The following is a 15,887-nucleotide window of genomic DNA, read 5'->3' as shown; positions in this document are numbered from 1 at the left end:
AATTGTACCCCCATTATGTTTTTACTGAAATTTTATTGTTGTTAGCCGCCCTGAGCCCGGCTCTGACCGGGGTATGTATAAATAAATAAATACATACATACATTTTAGGGGGGGAAACATTGCATCGGAAGCGAGACTTGCTTTGTGTAATTGTGCAGGATTGAAACCCTGCATCCAGGGCCGTGTTCTCACTAGACTGGCTAGGCAGCAGCCTGAGGCGCAGTACTGTATCTTTGAGAGGCAGTTTCATACAGATTACGGTAGTTTTGGTGACGAACTTATTTGGGGCGGGCCCCCGAGCAACAGCATGCATGCATGCAAAGCAAGGCTCGGGGTTAGCAAGGCCAAGGTGGTTTTGCTGAAACCTCCCACCAGCTTTAACCGAGGCTTCCCCCTTTCGTGCACAGCTTCTTCGCTTCCCTGGGATTTCCAATCTTTGCAACGCTGCCGCGTTTCCCGGGGAAGGACTTGCTTGCAACACACCCAGCCGTGCGGTGCTTCCCGGGTCTGTCTAAGCAGCTGCAGCGGCGGCGAAATGCACCAAGCCTTTCTTCGGGAAATGAGCCCCGCACAACCTTTCCCCTTGCTAGCTGAGTGAGGGTCCGAATGGATCAGGCAGAGCCGGGTCTTGCAGATGCGGCAGCTGCAGCGCCGGCTGGCTATGAGCCTGCGGTGCCTCCTCGGCCCGGTTGCGTCTACACTGGCTGCTACTGGTAAGAAATCGTGCAACACGGGGGGAGAGGGGGCGATTGCTGCAATGCTCCTAATAGAATAGGACATAAGGACCACTTTAATTCTAGAGCATCGCAGCACTGGAGAGGATCGCAGCTGCAACCTTTTCCAGAATATCGGGAGCTCTCCAAAATATTAGAATCCCCTCCGAAGTTGATTCCTGGAGAATAGCTTCCGCAGAAATCTTCCCCTTAACGCCACTGCAGGAAGTTGAGACAGCTAGTGGCCGGAGGTTGTGGAAATTGTAGTTGATTGATGCTGGCATCTGTCTGTCTTGAGAGACAATGGAGCGGGCCTCTGGGGGTGAAGTCAAACTGCTGCATTAATAGCACCGAAATGACCTCGCCAGATAACAAGACCTGCCTTGCTGACATATGTTCGCTCTCCTTGAGGTTACCTGATCACTGCACACCCACACCCACACTTCATAGGGAAGTTATGAACTTCCATCAGCATTGTTGTTGTTGTTTAGTCGTGTCCGACTCTTTGTGACCCCATGGACCAGAGCACGCCAGGCACTCCTGTCTTCCACTGCCTCCCGCAGTTTGGTCAAACTCATGGTGGTAGCTTCGAGAACACTGTCCCACCATCTCGTCCTCTGTCGTCCCCTTCTCCTTGTGCCCTCCATCTTTCCCAACATCAGGGTCTTTTCCAGGGAGTCTTCTCTTCTCATATGGTGGCCAAAGTATTGCAGCCTCAGCTTCAGGATCTGTCCTTCCAGTGAGCACTCAGGGCTGATTTCCTTCAGAATGGATAGATTTGATCTTCTTGCAGTCCATAGGACTCTCAAGAGTCTCCTCCAGCACCATAATTCAAAAGCATCAATTCTTTGGTGATCAGCCTTCTTTATGGTCCAGATCTCACTTTCATACATCAGTACTGGGAAAACCATAGCTTTTACCATATGGACCTTTGTTGGCAAGGTGATGTCTCTGCTTTTTAAGATGCTGCCTAGGTTTGCCATTGCTTTTCTCCCAAGAAGCAGGTGTCCATCAGCATACCTGGAATCAAAGGTGTGTGTTTGGAGTGGGCATAGATTCTGGTAGAAATAAGAAGGGCTCCAGAAAAAAATCTGCTGATTACATTAAACATGTGCTTTTAAAAGTGATTGGATCAAGCTTTTCAGAGTGGGGCATGAAAGTGGAATGAGGAATAAACCCTGTAAAGAATGGGTTGGGAAACCTCAAGAACCCTGGGGCAATTGTGGCTCTCGATTGTCCTGAGGGGACAATTGCTGTCCTCAATCTGATCCTTGAAACTCTCCCTCACTGCCCATGCTTCTCATCCCAAATGTTTTGGCCTGGTCGGAATGTTTCTTTGAACCCTGATAGTTCATCTTGCTTGCCTGAATGGAGGATAGAGGTGGGGGTTTGTATGTGGACACTAGGTAAAGGTACGCCTGGCCATTTGGTCCAGTCGTGACCGACTCTGGGGTTGCGGCGCTCATCTCACTTTATTGCCCAAGATGCCGGCGTACAGATTCCAGGTCACGTGGCTAGCATGACTAAGCCGCTTCTGGCGAACCAGAGCAGCGCACGGAAACGCCGTTTACCTTCCCACTGGAGTGGTACCTATTTATCTACTTGCACTTTGACGTGCTTTCGAACTGCTAGGTTGGCAGGAGCAGGGACTGAGCAACGGAAGCTCACCCCCCCCCCCCCGTCTCGGGGATTCAAACCGCCGACCTTCTGATCGGCAAGCCCTAGGCTCTGTGGTTTAACCCACAGCACCACCCACTTCCCTATGTGGAAACTAGCCTACTGTATAAAATAAAATCTTATATTCAGTGCTTAGACCTCTTTTGTCTCTGAAGCCAAACACCCCACAAGCAGGTGGACCTCAGAATCTTGTCCGGAAGCGAGTGTGGGTCTCTTAGGCTGGGAAAGATTCCCTATTTAAAAAACAACATAAAGTCCTAATAATCAATATCACTGAATAGATGCAATGTTGAAATTTTATTACTGGGGAGAGCGTTGAATGGAAATGTAGTAGTTTGTGTTTATCTCTTTTCTCTGTTACAGTGAGGAAAATGTGTGGAAGCTTTGTGAATACATCCGAAACCAGAATCTATACCCTTTAGAAGAATTTTATGCGGTTTTCATTTCCAATGACAGGAGGATGGTGAGTTGCGGCATTTGGAACCAATTCTGAAATGCGAAATGACATTTGCCACGGCAGCATCGGAAGCTGGGTTCTATGGAATATATGTGATAGCTTAAGTGGCTTATTTGCTATTGCATGCAGAACAGGATCCTGGTGGTTGTTTTAGATTGCAATCCTATACCCACTTCTCTTGGGGGTAAGCCTACCTGAAATCAAGGGGACTTTCTTCTGAGTAGACAGGCCAAATGGAAATAGGGTGTGAAAGACAATGAAGATCAGGCCCATGACCATTACTCCTGCCTCCTGTTTTCTTAGTGGCCAACCGGATAGAATCATAGAATTGTAGACTTGGATGGGATCCCAAGCTCTGTGCGGCCTAGGACCCACGTACCTACGGGACTGCCTCTCCTAGTATGCCCCGCGAAGGACCTTAAGGTCCACAAATGACAATATTTTGGAGGTCTCAAGTCCCAAGTTGGTTAGGTTCATCTCAACTAGGGTCAGGGCCTTTTCAGTACTGGCCCCGACATGATGGAACGCTCTGTCACAAGAGACTAGGGCCCTGAGGGACTTGACATCTTTCTGCAGGGCCTGTAAGACAGAGCTGTTCCACCTGGCCTTTGGTTTGGATTCAGTCTGACCCTTATGTTTCCCTCCCCTTATGGTTTTGACTTTTAAAATGAGGCTGTATTTTAAATTGCACTTTAACCTGTATTTTAAATTGGTTTTTTTCTCTCTTATTATGTTTTTACTGAAATTTTATTGGTGTTAGCTGCCCTGGCCGGGGAGGGCGGGGTATAAATAAAATTTATCATCATCATCATCATCTAGTCCAACCCCTTGCAATTCATGTATCTCAGCTAAAGCACCTGTGACAGATGCAAACTGGATCTGAGCATAATCTCATTCTCCAGATCTGTGGGTTTCCCAGCAACTGGTATCCAGGAGCATTTATGCCTCCAGTCATGGAAACAGAATATATCCGTCAGGATTAGTAGTCATGGATAGCCTTAAGGTAAAGGTAAAGGTAAAGGGACCCCTGATCATTAGGTCAAGTCGTGGCTGACTCTGGGGTTGCGGCGCTCATCTCGCTTTACTGGCCGAGGGAGCCGGAGTACAGCTTCCTGGTCATGTGGCCAGCATGACTAAGCCGCTTCTGACAAACCAGAGCAGCACATGGAAACGCCGTTTACCTTCTGGCCTATTTATCTACTTGCACTTTGACGTGCTTTTGAACAGCTAGGTTGGCAGGAGCAGGGACAGAGCAACGGGAGCTCACCCCGTCGCGGGGATTTGAACCGCCAACCTTCTGATCGGCAAGCCCTAGGCTCTGTGGTTTAACCCACAGCGCCACCCTCATGGATAGCCTTATCATTCATGAATTTGTCTAGTTCTCTTTTTAAAGCCACCCAAGTTGTTGTCAATCACTCCCATCTTGTGGGAGTGCGCCCCGTGTGTGTTCTGTTCAAACCAAGTCAGTGTTTTAGTTGATGTTGACTATGATTTTTGTTTAGGTCAGCCAGTTTCAGAGCAGGGATGATGAAACCAGCTTGCTTGAACGTACAAACCGCAGTTTCGGGTTTGGACAACATGCTAAGATGAGCTCAGTCTAAGTGGGATCAGAAGCTTTCGATCATCTCTTCACAGCCACCCTGGAAGGTGGAGAGGGGAAGGCGTTGAGTCTGAGGTTCGCTGCAAAATGCTAAACTTGAAATGGCTAAACCACGTTCATGTTAGGAGCAAATCTTCCATGGGTCTTCAAGACCTTTTCAGGCACTCGGCATGGGGATATTTGGGTCTCATCCTGTATTCCAATGAAAAAAAAATCTTAGCTGCATCAGATAATATTTTTTTAAGGCTAACTCAATGGTAATCTGAACTCTTTTGTGTTGGTTTACCGTACTGAAATGCAGTCACCTGTTCTCTGTAATCCACAGGTGCCCCTTTGGGAGCAGCAAGCAGGCATGGTTGGTCAACCTGTGATTTGGGTGAGGAAAGTCAGAGCGTCCTTTCTATGTTTAATATCACAATTGCCCCTTCCACTGTTGCTGGAAATGGAGTTTTGAAGGAGTTTCCCCCCTGTGTAGGCCTGACCTAAGAAGGACAAATGTCTCTGTTCTTTTCTTCTCATATGCTGTTTGTGTACCGTTTACCTCGGTAAAGTATTAACTGTTTCTTCTCTCTCTCTCACTGGACTCCGTCTGCTTTGTCCTAGTCGCTCTGCTAACAACTGTTACTGCTACTTTTATTTTCTTTTTAAATGCACCTATTGCGTTCACAAATTCTAGAGAATTTCTAGAGAATTCTGTGACCCCATTTCAGCGTCCCTGCATAACCCACAGTTAAAAAGCTGTAGATATGTCTAGATTTTACCCAGTATTAGGCTAGAGGCGTGTTCTAAAGCACTTAATTCTAATGCAATTCGCCCAGTCTAAAGATGGCTGCGCCTCATTCAGATATGTGACATGCGCTAGGCCAGTCAATGAAATATGGCCTTGCCAGGAATTTAAATATATGTCTTGTGTGTCCATGTCCAGCACACTAGCCAATGCAGTATGATATGAATCCTAATTTATGCTCCTTGAGCCAGAGGTGGGAAGCTTGTGGACCTTCAGATGTTGCTAAGACTACAACTCCCATCATGCCTGGCCATAGCTGGGACTGATGGGAGCTGGAGTTCAATTGCATCCGGTGATATTTCCAGGTAAATGTATATACCTGGAATACCTGTATATACCTGGACACCACTAGCTGAGATTCCTGCATTTCAGGGGGTTGGAATGGATGACCTTTGGAGTCCCTTCTGACTACTGCCTTTCATCCTAACCTACCTGTCAGGGTTGTTGTGAGGATAAAATGAAGAGGGGGAGAAGGTAAAGGACTCCTGGACAGTTAAGTCCAGTCAAAGGTGACTATAGGGTTGTGGCGCTCATCTCGCTTTTCAGGCTGAGGGAGGCCTGCGTTTGTCCGCAGCCAGTTTTCCGGGTCATGTGGCCAGCATGACTAAAAACTGCTGACCATGACGAGGGCCAGAGCTCATGGAAACGCCGTTTACCTTCCCGCCGCAGTGGTACCTATTTATCTACTTGTGCTGGTATGCTTTCAAACTGCTAGGTTGGTAAACCCAAGCCCAAGAGGTTTGGTGGTTTAGACCACAGGGCTCAAAGTGTGTACTACACCAACTTGATTTCTTGGAGGGGAACAAATTCAATATTGTTTTTTAAAAAAATATTTTTAAAAATTTGATTGTATATGTTTTTGAATTGTTTTATTCCTAGATGGAGACTTCTCTCAGCCATTTGTCACAGATTCTTACAGTTAAGAAGTTGTAATGCTGTCTACTTACAGGACTACCATGTTGTTTTGCTTCATGTGGCCAGCGGAGACCAGAATTTCATTTACGACCTCGATACTTTGCTGCCTTTCCCTTGCCCCATCGACACCTATATTGAAAAGGCTTTTAAATCAGACAGCGTTATTCATCCAGAATTTCAAAGGTGAGGGCAGATATTACCTGTGCAACTGTAACAACAACCAAGATTTGGGCCTACTCAAAACTGGCATGGCACATTTCAGGTTTAGTTGACCTCTGCTGAACTTCTGCACTTTGCATTTCAGGCAGTATCATACCACTCTAAATCATCATGGCTTCCCCCCAAAGAACCCTGGGAACTAGTCTGTTAAGGTGCCCATGGTTGTTAGGCACCCCCTATTCTCCTCCCGATCCTACAGTTCCCAGGTTTTTAACAGCCAGTCCCTCTTCTCAGGGAACTCTGGGAATTATAGCTGTGAAGAGAACAGCGGGTTTCCTAACAACTCTCAGCACCCTTTTTATATTTCAATTCTGCTCATTGTCATTTTTGTAGATCGTGGATGTAAACAATTTGGGGGCAAAGGGAGGATGGGATACCTTCCATAACCATAAAGCAGGCATAGGAAAACTCCATCCCTCCAGATGTTTGGGACTACAATTCCCATCATCCCTGACCACTGGTCCTGTTAGCTAGGGATGCTGGGAATTGTAGTCCCAAACATCTGGAGGGCCGGAGCTTGCCTATGCCTGCCATAAAGCATTCTATGGCACCAACAGATTTAGATGCTCCTGTTTAGTCAGGTCAGTAAAATTAATAATAATAATAATAATAATAATAATAATAATAATAATAATAAATTATTTATACCCCACGCACTGTGGGCAGCTTCGAACAGGATATTAAAAGCACGTGAAAACATCAAACGTTAAAAACGTCCCTCAACAGGGCTGCCTTCAGATGTCGTCTAAAAGTCAGATAGTTCCTTATCTCCTTGGAATCTGATGGGAAGGCGTTCCACGGGGTGGGCGTCACTACTGAGAAGGCCCTCTGCCTGGTTCCCTGTAACCTCACTTCTCACAGGGAGGGAACCTCCAGAAGGCCCTTGGAGCTGGACCTCAGTGTCCAGGCTGAACAATGTGGGTGGAGATGCTCCTTCAAGAACTACACAATGATAAAGCAGGCTTTTGCCTACAAAAATATTTGCAGCAGTGCACTTGTTAGTCTTTTAAAGTGCCACAGAGAGAGAGTCACATGGTTGCTTTTGCTTCCAGGTCAACTCTATGATTTCTACTTGGACGTAAGCCCTACTGTGATCAGTGGGGCTATATTCTCATATGTCTCTGCAGCCCTAGGGTGCACTCCCTTAACCTGAAAGTTAAGCCCCATTTCATTGCGATTTAAACCAGACTTCAAAAATGTAATTTGCAAAACGTGCGTGTTTAAAGTGGATTTCCTTTTAAAACAGTTCACGGTTAACTACATTTGAGGAGTTTGATGCCTAACGATCCATGTTTGGTCCAGCTGTAGCTGAAAATACTAGGAGCAAAGTCAGCCCTGATGTTTCCATTGCAGACTATGCAATCCCCATCACATAAGTGTTTGGCTTGTTTAGAAAAGTCCGGTTGGTTCGAGCCGACGTGTACCTGAAGACGTTTGCTTCTGACCGATCCCACATGAAGGATGCCAGCGGGAACTGGCAAAAGCCGCCTCCGTTATACCCGTGCATCGAGACCGCAGGTAAGTTGTTTTAGACTCCCGCTACACAGTGGCGTAGCATGGGTTGTCAGCACCCGGGGCAAGGCAAGTAATTTGCGCCCCCTAACCTGCTGCCGCTGCCAGCTTCTTCTTGCTGCTGCCTGGTCTGGTCTGGTGTGGTTCTCTCCCGCGCTCAGCGCTGCGCTGGGCGGCCGCTGCACTGTCCCTCCCCCAGATAGTCCCTCTCTCTCTCTCCACACCGCACGCCTGGCACCCACCCCCTCCACAGTGGGGGCGACCCGGCGGCTCGGATCGGATTCGCACAGCCAGCACTGCAGTGAGAGAGAGTGAGTGAGCCAGGTAGGGGCAGGGAACTGCGAGTGCCAGCGCGCGCCCCCCAGATGTTGTGCCCGGTGCGGCCGGCCCCCCCTGCACCCCCCACGCTACGCCACTGCCGCTACACCTGCAGTCTTAACATTCCCTTCGCAGGCTCAAAGCATTTTATATACTTGACAGCATGGACGCATCTGCATTACACATCCAAAACAGTATCACACCGGTTTAAACAGTCCTGGCTCCCACCAAAGTATCATGAGAACCGTAGTCTGATTGCTGTTAGGACACTCTCAGTCCCCCTTTTGCCTTTTCTACAATGAATGGCAGTGTCTCTCCAGGTTTGCAGACAAGGGTCTTGAGCGTGGGACAGATGTTCTTGTCAGATGTCAAAACCTTCCTACCAGCAGCCAAATTGCCTAGAGGTATTTTAGGGGTCTGTTTAGGAACCTCCACCACTCAAATATACTACTTTTTTTAAAAAATAAATAAATCATTTTTATTGGTTTTACAAATACAAAGTACAAATAAACACAAACTAGTAAAGATAATCTGGGACGTGGGTGACGCTGTGGGTTAAACCACAGAGCCTAGGGCTTGCCGATCAGAAGGTCGCGGTTCGAATCCCTGCGACGGGGTGAGCTCCCGTTGCTCAATCCCAGCTCCTGCCCACCTAGCAGTTCGAAAGCACGTCAAAGTGCAAGTAGATAAATAGGTACCGCTCCGGCGGGAAGGTAAATGGTGTTTCTGTGCACTGCTCTTGTTCGCCAGAAGCGGCTTAGTCATGCTGGCCACATGACCCAGAAGCTGTACACTGGCTCCCTCGGCCAATAAAATGAGATGAGCGCTGCAACCCCAGAGTCGGTCACGACTGGACCTAATGGTCAGGGGTCCCTTTACCTTTACCTAGTAAAGATAATCTGTATAAAGAGATTCTCTGAATCTTGGGATTCTCCCTGCATTCCCCCCATGGGGTCTCATTTTAAGAATCTGCAACGGCATATTCATACATAACTCCATCAAACCATATTGTCCATTGTATTTTTTTATACTACAAGTGAGTCAAAACCCTGCTCTTGTTTCCATCTGCTTACAGTGGTCTCCTAAATAGCTTATAATTTTTTCCCATTCGTTTATTAAGTTTTTACCCTCTTGGTTCCTGAGTTTTCCTGTCAGCTTTGCCATCTCGGCATAGTCCATCAGCTTGGTTTGCCATTCTTCTCTGGCATGGACTTTATCTTCTTTCCAACTCCGGGCTAATAACACCCGGGCGGCTGTTGTTCCATACATAAAAAAGTCTTTTCTGCTCCTTTGGTAGATCGGTACCTGTAATTACTAATAAAAAAGCTTCTGGTTTCTTAAGAAAAGTTATTTTCAACATTTTTATTTTTTTATTTCATTATGTATCATCTCCCAGACAGCTTTCTGGGACACTCAAATGTACTCTTGATATCATTGGTGTTGACCTTTAAAGCCCTAAACGGCCTCGGCCCAGCATACCTGAAGGAGCATCTCCACCCCCATCGTTCAGCCCGGACACTGAGGTCCAGCGCCGAGGGCCTTCTGGTGGTTCCCTCACTGCGAGAACCAAAGCTACAGGGAACCAGGCAGAAGGCCTTCTCGGTAGTGTCGCGCGCCCTGTGGAACGCCCTCCCACCAGATGTCAAAGATAACAACTACCTGACATTTAGAAGACATCTGAAGGCAGCCCTGTTCATGGAAGTTTTTAATGTGTGACATCTTAATGTATTTCTAATCTTTGTTGGAAGCAGCCCAGAGTGGCTAGGGAAACCCAGCCAGATGGGCGGGGTACAATAAATAAATAAACAAATAAATAAATATCTCTTCCCTCTCTTTTTTTTTGAAAAACAGACTTCAAGATGAACCTAGATGACTTCATCAGTATGAATCCAGATGTTGGATGGGGATCTGTGCTGTCTCTCCCTGAATTTGTGCAAGGGTTCGGCAGCCAGAACTGATTTTTGACTCACGGCGAAGAAATCCTATTGACGAACGCCATTCCTATTTATTGCATTCAGGTGTTTAAAGTTGGACTAATCGTACTGGTTGCATTTGGGCGGGGGAAATAAAAGAAAATGTACTGAATGGAATAAAACCTTTTTTTAAAAAAATAAAATAAATTAAATATATTTATATATATTGAGAGGAGCCAAAATAACATAGGAAGACTAGATCGTTGGTCCATTTAGCTCAGGATTGTCTACCCTGACTGGCAACAACTCTCCAGGGTTTCAGACTAGGAGCTCTCAGACATGCCAGTGTTTGACTCCGGGAACCTCTGCATACATTACGCCATTTTTCTCGTGATAATCCTTCATGTTCTAGATTGTTCTATCTTCTATCGGCAGAGGAGCCCCCTGTAGGACACAAGTGAAGCCGCTCAGGTGTGGGCAATAGGTAGATGGGTAAGGATGCTTTGAGAGGTATGTGAGAAGGGGGAAATATAAAAGACCTGCTTAGAACATCCAGACCAGCAGATTCTGCCTAAAACTGGGAGGCTCAGTCGCAATATCTCCAAAGCAAGTACAGTCATACCTCGGGTTAAATTTGCTTCAAGTTGAGCGCGTTCGAGTTGTGCTCCACAGCAACGCAAAAGTAACGGAGCGTGTTACTTCCGGGTTTCACCACTTGCGCAGACGCTCAAAATGACTTCATGTGCAGAAGCGGCGAAAAGCAATGTGCACGTGCGCAGACGTGCTGTTGCTAGATACATTTACCTCTAGATGCGAACGGGGCTCTGGAATGGATCCCGTTCATATCTAGAGGACAGTGGTACCTCGGGTTAATAACTTAATTCATTCTGGAGGTCTGTTCTTAACCTGAAAATGTTCTTAACCTGAAGCACCACTTTAGCTAATGGGGCCTCCTGCTGCCGCTGCACTGCTGCTGTGAGATTTCTGTTCTCATCCTGAAGCAAAGTTCTTAACCCGAGGTACTATTTCTGGGCTAGTGGAGTCTGTAACCTGAAGCGTCTGTAACCCGAGGTACCACTGTATGTGGAAAGCTGAGCTACGAAGCTCCTTTCTATGAAGGCAAATGCTGTGACAAAGAATTTAGCAAATTGTAAAAATAAATAAATGGGTCAAGATATCGGTAGAAAAACGATGCCAGTAATTCCAGGCTGATTGTACCAAACTGTGCACCCACCTGCTACCTTGTTTAGTGGGATAAATGATCTCACCTAAGCCAGCATCATGCGAAAGGCTGGGCTGGATGAATCCCTAGCCGGAATTAAGATTGCCGGAAGAAATATCAACGACCTCAGATAGGCAGATGACACAACCTTGATGGCAGAAAGTGAGGAGGAATTAAAGAACCTTTTATTGAGGGTGAAAGAGGAGAGCGCAAAATATGGTCTGAAGCTCAACATCAAAAAAACGAAGATCATGGCCACTGGTCCCATCACCTCCTGGCAAATAGAAGGGGAAGAAATGGAGGCAGTGAGAGATTTTACTTTCTTGGGCTCCATGATCACTGCAGATGGTGACAGCAGCCACAAAATTAAGAGACGCCTGCTTCTTGGGAGAAAAGCAATGACAAACCTAGACAGCATCTTAAAAAGTAGAGACATCACCTTGCCAACAAAGGTCCGTATAGTAAAAGCTATGGTTTTCCCAGTAGTGATGTACGGAAGTGTGAGCTGGACCATAAAGAAGGTTGATCACCAAAGAATTGATGCTTTTGAATTATGGTGCTGGAGGAGACTCTTGAGAGTCCCATGGAATGCAAGAAGATCAAACCTATTCATTCTGAAGGAAATCAGCCCTGAGTGCTCACTGGAAGGACAGATTGTGAAGCTGAGGCTCCAGTACTATGGCTGCCTCATGAGAAGAGAAGACTCCCTGGAAGAGACCCTGATGTTGGGAAAGATGGAGGGCACAAGGAGAAGGGGACAAGAGGACGAGATGGTTGGACAGTGTTCTCGAAGCTACCAGCATGAATTTGACCAAACTGCGGGAGGCAGTGGAAGACAGAAGTGCCTGGCGTGCTCTGGTCGATGGGGTCACGACTAAACAACAACAAGCCAGCACAAATTGACAATAGCCAAATGATATTCTCATTTAGATCTGAATGTTCTCAACCAGAACCCGGAAGCTCTTTTATTACCATTTATACCCCAAGGCTGGAAAAGAGGCTGTTTATTTTCATACATACGAAAAATGTGTTGCATTTTGAGCTGCACCATGAATTGGATGTCTGTAGAGGTAATAATTGTTTTATTGAAGGCAATTAACGTTTTTCAATTAACGTAATTGAAGGCAATTAACGTTTTGAATGCAACTTGGGAGTTTTCTCTGGGTGCAGATCTACCCTTAGCCAGCAGAGTGTGCTTTTAGCATTGGACAAAGGACAGCACAGATTCTAAGATTTTCAGAGGCTTGGATGCTTCGGGCTTGCGGATTTTTGAAGTGTTTCAAAAGCTAGTAAAGTTTATGTGACTTGAAGGGACGGCAGGGAAAAGAAATTATGTACACCACAGGCAAGGGAAGCCTCTCTCATCCTCCCTTTGATGATCTTTGAAATGGGAAAAGGGCAGACAAAAAGAAGTACTTATCCACACATCACAAAACTCATTCATTCAATTAACTGAATTGCCACAAGATGACCAGTAGCTCAGACATCTGTAAAAAGGAATAGGTGCATTTTTGAAGGCATGTTATTTTGATCAGTAGCTAGTAGCTGTGATGGCTTAAACCAGGCATGTCCAAAGCCCGTTTCAAGGGACCTAATCTGGCCCGCCGGTCGATTTAATACCATGGCAATATATCTCCTGGGATAAAATCCTAAAAGAAGCTCAACAACTTTGGGGTAAATTTTTTTTAAAAAGCATGTTCACTTCATCAAATCTGGCCCTCTTTTAAAAAAGTTTGGACACCCCTGTTTAATTGGAGTTGCAGTACACCTCTGAATACAGTGGTACCTCAGGTTAAGTACTTAATTCGTTCCAGAGGTCCGTACTTAACCTGAAATTGTTCTTAACCTGAAGCACCACTTTAGCTAATGGGGCCTCCTGCTACTGCTGCGCCACTGGAGCACGATTTCTGTTCTCATCCTGAAGCAAAGTTCTTAACCTGAAGCACTATTTCTGGGTTAGCAGAGTCTGTAACCTGAAGCGTATGTAACCTGAGGTACCACTGTGCTAGAGGTGTTGGATTCATAGAATTTTAGGGACAGGAATATGTAGCTGTCCCATACAGGGATCAAACCTGCAACCTTGGCATTATCTGCACTAGGCGCTAACCAACTGAGCTATCCAAACAGCCTCAGCCCAGTATACCTGAAGGAGCGTCCACCCCCATCGTTCTGCCTGGACGCTGAGGTCCAGTGTCGAGGGCCTTCTGGCGGTTCCCTCACTTCGAGAAGCAAAGCTACAGGGAACCAGGCAGAGGGCCTTCTCAGTAGTGGCGCCCGCCCTGTGGAACGCCCTCCCACCAGATGTCAAAGAAATAAACAACCACCTGACATTTAGAAGACATCTGAAGGCAGCCCTGTTCATTAACATGTGTGACGTATTTTTAATCTTTGTTGGAAGCCGCCCAGAGTGGCTGGGGAAACCCAGCCAGATATGCGGGGTACAAATAATAAAATAAAATAATAATAATAATATCCAATGCTCCTCCTGCTTAAAGGCTTCCAGGGGCAATTGATTGGCATATGGCCCCCAGAGGGTTGGTTTAGGGTGAATGCAAAAAAAAAACAAAAAACAGAACAGACTTCCTGCTATAGATAATTCTGGGAAGTGGCTGTTTTTGAAGGTCTCCTGTAGCTTCTCAATGGGAAGACTAATACTGTGTTCTGTCACTAGGTGTCACTGTTTGCAATTTGTATCCTATTGAAAGAACAAAGGTCCAAACCAGGCATGTCCAAAGTCCGTATTTCCTGGGGGGAAATCCTAAAAAAACCTCAACAACTTCAATCCTAAAAGATGCTCAACAACTTTTGAATCCTAAAAAAAACCCCTCAACAACTTTGGTCAGCCCCCACGGCCCTTCACTTCATCAAATCTGGGCCTCTTTGAAAAAAGTTTGGACACCACTGGGACTCTAAGCAGAAAGCTGTCCATTCCTCATGTACATGATTTGAGCACTGTCATGGAAGTGGATAAAACCCATGAATTATTACATGCAGAAAAATAAATGAGTGGTGTACGTTCAATCTACAAAGAAAATTGTATGCAAATTAAACAGAATATTCCATTTGTTTATTAATAATAAGTAATACCAGCAATGAACCATCATCTTCCCTTTTTTATTGTTTTACTGGAATCTGCTTAGTGGGTACCTGGAACTCCCACGTGACAATACCATTTACAGTGGTACCTCAGGTTAAGTACTTAATTCGTTCCAGAAGTCCGTACTTAACCTGAAACTGTTCTTAACCTGAAGCACCACTTTAGCTAATAGGGCTTCCTGCTGCTGCCGCGCTGCCGGAGCATGATTTCTGTTCTCATCCTGAAGCAAAGTTCTTAACCTGAAGCACTATTTCTGGGTTAGCGGAGTCTGTAACCTGAAGCGTATGTAACCTGAGGTACCAGTGTAATGCGTTTGGACATTTCGGTTACCAAAAACTGAATAAAATTAAGTGAAGTGGAGCTTTCCCACGGGGACTAGAGTACAGGAATTAGCATGTGGGAGCAGCAGTAGAAAACAGAAATGTGTGTTCGTATGTGAAATCCCTCAGTGCATTGCAGAAATGTCATTATTTTGGCAGCAGCAACCCACTTACTCTTCCCTTTAGTGAGCCCTTTCTTAAGTAAACATGTTGCAGACTGCATTCCGTGTGTGTGTGTGTGTGTGTGTGTGTTTGATATTTCCTGCAACTTCCAAATACTACTCAAAAACAAAACGCTGCTCAAGTAGGCTGTGGACTCAGCAGAAAGAGAAGGTTTATATCTCCACTCATTCTACAATGCTGGGTATTTCCTGTACTTCTCTAGATCTCCCCCACTTCATCACAACTGTCTAGACGCATCTCCAAACTACCATTAACCCTGAGTCCCGTCTTCGTGTTAAAAATAGCGGATGTATAAGCATGAAGCTTGCGGTGACGGGAAAATGGTAGGTTGCACTTCAGTACCCCACAAGCCAGCTATTTTGAGGAAAGAAACATTTAATTTGCAAACAAAAAAGGGACTTGAGGAAATTCTGAAATGAGTGCAGCAAAGCATGTCTCGTTGACACTGAGGGTGCAAAATGAGATTTCAGCAGGAGACCGATTAGGATTGTGGAATAAAGTTGTTTAGTCGTGTCCGACTCTTCATGACCCCATGGACCAGAGCACACCAGGCACTCCTGTCTTCCACTGCCTCCTGCAGTTTGGTCAAACTCATGCTGGTAGCTTCGAGAACACTATCCAACCATCTCGTCCTCTGTCGTCCCCTTCTCCTTGTGCCCTCCATCTTTCCCAGCATCAGGGTCTTTTCCAGGGAGTCTTCTCTTCTCATAAGGTGGCCAAGGTATTGGAGCCTCAGCTTCATGATTTGTCCTTCCAGTGAGCACTCAGGGCTGATTTCCTTCAGAATGGATAGGTTTGATGATCTTGCAGTCCACGGGACTCTCCAGAGTCTCCTCCAGCACCATAATTCAAAAGCACTAATTCTTTGGCGATCAGCCTTCTTTATGGTCCAATATAGTTAAAAAGTAAAGGTATAGGGACCCCTGACCATTAGGTCCATGACTGACTCTGGGG

At 46.0% G+C, this 15,887-nt stretch overlaps 1 protein-coding gene and 1 long non-coding RNA gene across 3 annotated transcripts; one reads left to right on the top strand and one right to left on the bottom strand.

The window, feature by feature from the left end:
- The first annotated feature begins 295 nt into the window (after positions 1-295).
- On the top strand, positions 296-10,335 carry NTAQ1 (N-terminal glutamine amidase 1). 2 transcript variants are annotated; one of them, XM_081919040.1, is made up of 6 exons: positions 302-713; positions 2,754-2,853; positions 4,773-4,823; positions 6,184-6,332; positions 7,762-7,886; positions 10,050-10,328. In XM_081919040.1, exons 1-6 carry the CDS (start codon positions 607-609, stop codon positions 10,154-10,156), a joined length of 639 nt encoding a protein of 212 aa, XP_081775166.1. In that variant the 5' UTR covers positions 302-606; the 3' UTR covers positions 10,157-10,328. The 2 variants fall into 2 exon arrangements, with proteins under 2 accessions (XP_081775167.1, XP_081775166.1); XM_081919041.1 differs by lacking the exon at positions 4,773-4,823 and having other exon boundaries at positions 296-713; positions 10,050-10,335.
- Positions 10,336-14,385: 4,050 nt separating this feature from the next.
- Positions 14,386-15,657, bottom strand: LOC309373966. Its single transcript, XR_014170318.1, has 2 exons — positions 14,706-15,657; positions 14,386-14,669 (listed from the first exon to the last, which is right to left on the bottom strand). It is a non-coding gene; the product is annotated as an uncharacterized lncRNA (long non-coding RNA).
- Between the last annotated feature and the right edge of the window lie 230 nt (positions 15,658-15,887).

This window comes from Podarcis melisellensis, assembly GCF_964234715.1.
Source record: "Podarcis melisellensis genome assembly, chromosome: 7".
NCBI lineage: Eukaryota > Metazoa > Chordata > Lepidosauria > Squamata > Lacertidae > Podarcis > Podarcis melisellensis.
This window is presented reverse-complemented; position numbering and strand designations above follow the sequence as displayed.